The sequence below is a fragment of the Artibeus jamaicensis genome, unplaced genomic scaffold (assembly GCF_021234435.1).
Source record: "Artibeus jamaicensis isolate MK-2021 breed Jamaican fruit bat unplaced genomic scaffold, CSHL_Jam_final scaffold_614, whole genome shotgun sequence".
NCBI lineage: Eukaryota > Metazoa > Chordata > Mammalia > Chiroptera > Phyllostomidae > Artibeus > Artibeus jamaicensis.
The window spans coordinates 7543535-7551898 of record NW_026522050.1 but is presented as its reverse complement, the minus strand read 5'-3'; the positions used below and the strand labels follow the sequence as shown (position 1 = coordinate 7551898).

At 36.4% G+C, this 8364-nt stretch overlaps 1 protein-coding gene across 1 annotated transcript; it reads right to left on the bottom strand.

Moving 5' to 3' along the window:
• Window positions 1-2174: 2174 nt before the first annotated feature.
• Window positions 2175-3113, bottom strand: LOC119055833 (olfactory receptor 1020-like). Its single transcript, XM_037154105.2, has one exon. It carries the CDS (start codon window positions 3111-3113, stop codon window positions 2175-2177), a length of 939 nt encoding a protein of 312 aa, XP_037010000.2.
• Window positions 3114-8364: the final 5251 nt, after the last annotated feature.

The following is an 8364-nucleotide window of genomic DNA, read 5'->3' as shown; positions in this document are numbered from 1 at the left end:
AGACTCCCCTGATGGGTGGACACAGAAGTCAGGTGAGAGGCCCATAGAGAGAAAGTTTTCCTCCTCCCAGTGACAAAGCAGATTTAAGACTGAGAAAAGGGTAAAGAAGGAGATGATGATATGATGAGATGATTTCCATTAGTTTCCCTGTGTGGAGAGATTCTACTTGTTAACTGATCAGTCTGCAGAGGCTAGCTGAAGAAGGGGAGAAGATCACAGACAAAATGATTCATAACATTTCCACAGCCATTTATGCACTTTCTGGAGAATGGCAAAATACGTTTTGTCAAGACTCATGCCCTGAAATTTGTTGTTTTAGTGACATCGAACAAGAGGTAAAATGTTATCTAATACTTTATTTTTGTATATATTTGTCTGTTTTGTCATTTTGTGTCACTGACACCATGTAGGTGCTTTGGATAATAGACATGGAGTGCTCAATCCTTGAGCTAAGAAAACTCACAATATCATATTGGAGATGGTGATTAATAACAGAATGATATCAGTACAATGCATAAAAGATAGTTGTCTGTAATTTAAGAATGGGACATTTAACCAAATGTGAGAAGTGTGTTATTTTATTCATATGATGTTTGATGAATGACAATTAAACACACTTTACATGTTAAAGGGAGGTGTGTGTGTGTACATAAAGAGGAAAGGACCTAAATGAGAAGCCTTGTGCAGTCTATTATTCTGTCCTCCATGGAGAAGAAGAGAGAGGCTCCAGGTTTTTTAATAAAATGGCAACCTTAACATTAAATGAACATTCTGAGAACCTGAGATTATATAATATTTTTATAATAGAATTAACAGTTATTCAATAATAGTGTAAATACCAGGTATAATTACCTTGTTATTAAAATACTTCTTACCATTACTTAACATCCAACCACTAAGCAATAAGGACTATTAAATTGTGTTTAGCCTAAGGTTTCAGTTTATTTAACAGATTTACAGAGAAACAATTTAAGGCATCACAACTGAAATGCTAATGTAAATACTAATTGTTTGTTTGTTTGTTTGTTTCTCCACTGAACATGAATTTTTGTTAATAACTCTTCAACTTTAACTATATCAACTGGGAATTTCATGTTTTTAAAAAAGTTAATTAGTATAATGCTATCAACATGTTGTAAATGGAGATAAAGTACACACATTAAGCACACTTTATACATTTAGGAAATAGTGGCTATTAGAAAAGGTCAAGGTCCTAGACCCCAAAGCTTCATTCATTCAGTTTCTATACAGTTGTCAAGAGCATGTATATGTTCCCCTGAATGATGGCAAGAGGGCAAATCCACAGCCTGATGTGAAGATTGTTATGTGCCATATAAATCTAGAGCTGCTGATCCTGCCTACCCTTGGTGTAGAGTGATCAGAAACAGAGGATCTGAGGAGTTTCTACATGACATGATCTGTATCCCTGATACTTACTGAGCCTTGGGACAAGAAAAAGTACCAGTGGATTCTGTGTAAAATGAACATGCTAGAGTAAAACAAAACAAAGTGATTTTCTTTTTCATTCACAAAGACTGCTTTTTTACATTTGTCTTGCAAGGGAAACACCTTCATTCATTCAATAAATGTTTATGAATGGCATCCTTAAAATGAGCATTGTAAATAACAAAGTAGAAATACTGGTGAACAAGACAAACAAGAGTCTTGCACTTATGGGACTTTGAGCTAAGGCAGAAGAATTTTAATTCATTCTTATTCATTCATTTACTACCTACTACTTCTAAGTGTTATGATGGGAAATTTATAGGATGATACAAGCACACAAGAAGAAGAAAATGAAAGCTAACTTAAACTATTAAAACTCTTTTTTAGCTCAGCAAGTTTATTAAAATCCTTGCTTAAAAAACCAGAACTTTAAACATGGAGGAAGATGGCACTATGATGGTATCACTGTGGGATATATATATTCATGAAGAGAACAGAGTAGTACACGAAGATTCTCTTTGCAAAAGAGTCCAGTAAAACTGTTACTTCTTTTCTTTACTTCAAAGAGATAAAAGTTCATAACAACTGTTCTCTACATTCAGTTTAGGCAAAGAGGTGGGTAAGAAAACATACAGAATTGTATTTGTGAGACTACATAAAACTGTGGCATGTCCAAAAACTTCAGCTGTTGACATCTATAAATAAAACCTTTGTGACTGAACACACTTTCACTGCGTACATAGTTTAGTGCCAACTGCTTTTTTCAGGGCACCTTTCACATCCTTGTTCCTCAAACTGTAGATCAATGGGTTTAACATGGGGATGACAACTGTGTAGAAAACAGAGGCCATTTTGTCTGTGTCCATGGAGTAACTCGAACTAGGTCGGAAATACATGAAAAGGAGTGTTCCATAAAATATAGCCACAGCAGTTAAGTGGGAGGCACAGGTAGAGAAGGCGTTGTGTCTGCCCTCAGCTGACTTCATGTGAAGGATGGTAGTTATGATGTAGCTGTAGGAGAGGAGGACAGTGATGACATTGCACCCCACAACACAACTACAGGAAAAAGTCAACGCTATTTCAGTGGTGGTTGTGTCTGAGGTGGAGAGGGCTAGTAATGGTGGGAGGTCACAGAAAAAGTGATTGATGACATTGGAATTACAGAATGACAGTCGAGTTGCTAAATAGGTAAAGATGGCGATATCCATGAAACCTGCGGTGTAGGCAATGGCCACAAGCTGGATGCACACTCTCCTGGACATGGTGACTGTATACAGAAGTGGATTACAAATGGCTACGTAGCGGTCATATGCCATGACAGACAGCATGAAACAGTCCACAGCCGCAAAGGTACCAAAAAAGAACATCTGAACCATACACAAATTATATGCAATCTTCTTTTGCTCACATAAGAAATCAGCCAGCATCTTGGGAGAGACAGAGGAGGAGTAGCAGACATCACAGAAAGACAAATTGCTCAGGAAATAATACATGGGTGTGTGGAGTCGGGAGTCCATGTTGATCAGAAAGATCATGCCTAGGTTGGCGATCACAGTGATGCCATAAACCAGCAGGAAGAGCACAAAGAGCCCCTGCTGCACATCCTGCCTGCCAGAGAGTCCTAAGAGTATGAAGTCAGTAAACACGATGCAGTTGTCAACGGCCATCACTCAGGTCTGTAAATCCCTGGTTGTGGAGGAAGGAAATGCAAGTGGAGGGCAAAATCATCTGAGTGTCTAAGCAGTTAAGCTGGTGGTTCCTTCTATTTGTCAGTAGTTAGGAAAAGAGCTCAACAATGCACATTCTCTTTAAGGAAAAAGACTCTCTGCAATATTCCCAATTTAATACTAATTGATAAAATGATAATAATACAGTTTATGTAGAATATGAAGCACATGTTGATACAACATAAATTAGTTTATTTCTATACTAACCTATGTAGTATTTTCCCATTCTATACAAAGAGAAATTGATGTCCTTAAAGTCGGCCAAATTGTTCTTAGAATGATTTGGTTCAGATAGCCCATATCTAATTACAAGATTGTTTCTGTTCCTGATGCAGTGTAAGTGTTATTCTATTCTGCAATAAAGAATTGTAGTGAAGTGATACATGCAGACAATAAATATATTTCTTGATTTTCTCCTCATTATTCAATATTGTAAAGCAGGCAGATCACTGGCTTGTTTCTTGATGTATCTTGTCCCTGCCTCCCCATTATCCCCTGGTCCTATCCAACCTCAGTCAACAGGGGGTAAAGATTGTCTGTGATTCAGGGCTCCCAGAGCAGGGAGGGTTGACTAGAGAAGAAGTTGAGGGGTCCCCGTTGGTGGTAGGTTAGAGTGTACACACTGGAACATGCAGGGCTAACCATGCCCCCTCTGACAGCACTGGTCAGGGAAGGTGTGTTGGGACCTGATAGTAGGCATCCTGGTAGAACAGGTGACCAAGACACTAGTGTGGATTACTGTGTGAGACTCTCAGCTCTAATACAGACGAATCCACTTAATCTGCTCACCAAAACATTAAATGTGCAACATACAAAGTAATTTCCTCATGTGTCCATAGTCTCTCACAGTGATTTGCATCTGAACTGGGCCCAACCCAATTCCCTAGAAATTGTAAAATTGCTTGACTGTGTTCTTGATCCCCTTCCTCTTGAGAATCCCTAAAATATGCTTTCTTTTGGGCTAAAAAGACTTGGTGCTTAGAAGGCCAATTAAATTCTCTGTTCTACTGTTATATTTCACACAAATCAGGCATATTATATATAATATAAAGCTTGACCTCCTCTATTCTGTGGCAATATTAGAAAGTCAGAAATGTGGAATGGACAAAGAATTACATCTGAATGATGATGTAGTTATCCTTATGCAGGTCTCTAAAAACCTGTTCTGAACTCATCTAATTATCTGTGCTTGTAAAGATATTTAGAAAAAAATTTCATTTCAAACTAAAAATATTTATATAATATGTAAAAGTGCAAGTATGAGAGTAAAAACAAAAAATGCCCAACCACCTTCATAAATAATACTCACATTTTATTCTTCCTTGCCATTTATGAATGTCTTTAAAATAATGAGATTGATAAAAGTAAGTAAAAGTTTATATAATATTTCTTACCGTCCACTGGTTTTATAACATGCTTTAGGTCAAATAAAGATAAAAAGCTAAAGAAATATAAAATGGAAATGAGAAAACCACAGTTAAAACCTGTACCTCTTCCAGATCACAGATTTCTTTGTTGCCTGTAGTCTGTCTGCCAGAGGGTTCAGCACTGTCCCCTCAGTGACCTACTTATATCAACATGGCTGTGTGTAGACCTGGGTGCTGGTCTCTCAGGAACAAGTGACAGGTATTATAAGATGTTTCATCATCTGTTATTCCCCACAGGCTGGGTAACTGAGAAAGAAACATGGGCCTTTTTAACACTTAGCTTTTTTCCCTCCCTACCATATTGCCTAATATTTTACTTACTTAGCAATGGTACAGTGACTACACTGAGCACTCTTTGCTTCCAGCTCACCAAATTTTATACCAGTGTATTGTTTCTATCTCATAATTTACAAGAACAATCACTCACATTGCACACAAAGACACACATATACAACACTCACATTAAAGATTTTTACAAAATAAAGATTTTTGTAAATACAGAAAAAACTGACTATCATCATAGTAATTAGGGAAAACTAAATTTTGTTGTCTCTTATGAAATTTTTATATTCAAACAAAATTTACATCAGAATAGATATAGCTTATATGCAATTAGTTAATCTGAACAATGTCAATACAAACTTTCTTATATTAATTTATTCATTTTTCTTTTGCTGGTATCCTGTAGGTTTATAGAGAATGTTTATATCATAAAATTGTGATATGAGTATAATTATACATACATAATTTATCATAGCTAGGTTCTTCTTTAAACTAAATTCTAAGAAATGATCTTTAAGAGCATATAAATATAACTGTAAATAAAGTCAATTTTGACCTTTTACCATAGTAAGAAGTCTTATGTTGTATAATAATCACCATATATTATCATATATGTTATGATACATACATTCCAATTTGTTTCTAATAAACCCATTATTTGATACAGAAAAGGAAACCTAGAGTCAATAAGTAAACTACAGCCTTTTACAGATTTCCACTAAATTCATAAAAGTTGCTCAAAATAAGTGTTCTTTCAATGTCTGGTGAAATTCATCTGTGAAGCCATCTGGTCCAGGACTTGTGTTTGTTGGAAGTTTTTTGGTTACTGCTTCAATTTCCCTAGTTGTATTCTGTCTATTCAGATTCTCTGATTCTTTCTGGTTCAGTGTTGGAAGATTGCATGTTTCTAGGAATTTATCTATTTCCTCCTGATTGTCCAATTTGTTAGCATAAAGATGATTGTATTATTTTCTTACATTCATTTGTATTTTTTGGCATGGGGAACAGGGATATCTCATGCGCTGTTGGTGAGCTTGCAGATTGGTGCAGTCACACAGAAAGCAATATGTAGTTAACTAAATAATTAGAAAGAAAACTGCTTTGTGACCAAGAAATTCTATTTCTTGGAGTTTGTGATTGGTAATGGCACAAAAGGAAATAAGCTTCTCTAATATCCATATTCCTGGAAACAATATTAGAAGTGGCAACATCATAAAAGTCCTTGAGGAGAACATAGGCAGGAAAATCCCAGATATTCTAAGCAGAAACATTTTCACCTGTATCTCCCCTAGCGCAAGAGACATAAAGGAAGGAATAAACCAATGGGACCTCATCAAATGAAAAGCTTCTGCACAGCTAAAGGAAGCAGCAAAATGAAAAGGGAACCTACCACATGGGAAAATGTATTTGCAAATGATGCCTTAGACAAGGGTTTGGTCTCCAAAAAAGGTAAAGAACTCACAAATCACCACTCCTGGAAGAAGGACAACCAGTTAAAAATAGGGCAAAAGACGTGAATAAGAATTCTCCAAAGAGTACATTCAGAAAGCCCAAAGACACATGAAAGGATGCTAGCCATTAGAGAGATGCAAATTAAAAACACAGTGAGATACCACTCCACAACAGTCAGAGTGGTCAGTATAACTAATCAACTAACACAAGTGCTGGTGAGGTTGTGGAGAAAGGGAAACCTTTGTGCACTTTTTGTGGGAATACAGACTGGTGTAGTCACTCTGGAAAACATGAGGGATTTCCTCAGAAATCTAGAAATGAAACTGCCTTTTTGATCTGGCAATTCCATGCTGGGATTATGCGCTTAGAAACCTGAAACACCAATTCAAATAAAACCTATGCACCCCCAACGTTCATAGCCACACAATTGACAATAGCCAATTGCTGGAAACAACCTAAATGCCTATGAGTAAATAAGTGCATCAAAAACTATGGTGCAATAACCCAATGGAATACTACATAGCAGAAATAAAGAAGGAGCTCCTACTCTTTGCAGCAGCATGGGTTGATCTGAAGAGCATTATGCTACGTGAAATATGCCAGAAGTTGAAAGACAAATACCATATGATCTCACCTACAAGTGGAACCCAGTCAACCAAACAAACAAGCAAGCAAAATAGAACCAGAGACATTGAAATAAAGAAAAAACTGTCAGTGACCAGAGGGAATGGGGGAGAGGAATAATGGAGTACAATAGGGGAAGGACGATCAATGAACATACACACATAAAAGATACCTGGACAAAGTCAAAGGGTGGTAGGACTGAGGATGGGAGGAGGGTATGGGGGATGTGGGCTGAGGTAGTGGGAGAAAATGAAAACTGTAGTTGAACATTAATTAAGAAAGAAAGTGCTCATATTTTGAATAAGACATATTTACTTAAAAATACAGTGATCATTTATGAGCAAAGTGACATATTATCATAAAAATATTCCTTAAAAGTTGCTCAATTATTTTCCAAGAATATATGGGACTTTATTGTAGACAAGGCAGCACTGGTACTAAACCTTTACAATAAATTTCTGAAGTTTCTTAGAATCTAAAGGTGCATATATAGATTTGCTTTCTAGATAACATTTTTGGTATGTAATATATATGATACTACTTAAATCATAAGTATACAGTTAGATAAATTTAAAATATGTGACAAAGACAGAACAACAAATAGAAGACTACCAGAATCATCAAAGCCATCCATTTGAGGATATCCTTTTAAAAAATATTTTTATTTTTTTTTAGAGAGAGGGGAAAGGAGGGAGTAAGAGACAGAGACATCTTTGTAAGAGGGAAACAGAGGTTCATTGCCTCTTGTACAGGTACTGGCAAGGGACTGAACCTGCAACCCAGCCCTGGGTCTTGACTGGGAATCAAACTGACAACCTTTCTTTCACTTTGCAGAAAACACAAAACAAACTGAGTCACACCAATCTGGGCTCCAGAAATCCTCTTAAGTCACTAGTCTCTCAGTCCAAAGGAATAATTACACTGTTTATTATTATCATGGTAGAATAATCTTGAAGTGAGCACAAGCAGACACCTAAAGCATGTGCTGCTGTAGGCAGTTATACACTTGTTCACGTTATTGCATTCAGTTGCAAAGAGGGATCCCATTGGTGTACAACATTCTTTTCTACAACTATAATGTTATTTACGGATCTTTTCTACAACTATTTTGTTCTTTATTGATCTACTTTAACCAGGATGGTAGGGAGCTGAGTTGTTTTCTCTTTTGTTATTACCAATAATTTCAGTGTGAACACTCCTGTAATACCCTTTGGTAGATACAAACACCCATTTATCTTGTATATAAAAGCAGGAGTTGAAAATATGTGTGTGTGTGTATATATAAAATTTAGATTTAGTAAATATCATCATACAGTTTTCCATGAAGTCTGCCAATCCACCTGGCCATAACACACTACCTCTGTGTGGGTGCCTTCTTGAACATCCTCACCATAAGTAACAGTATC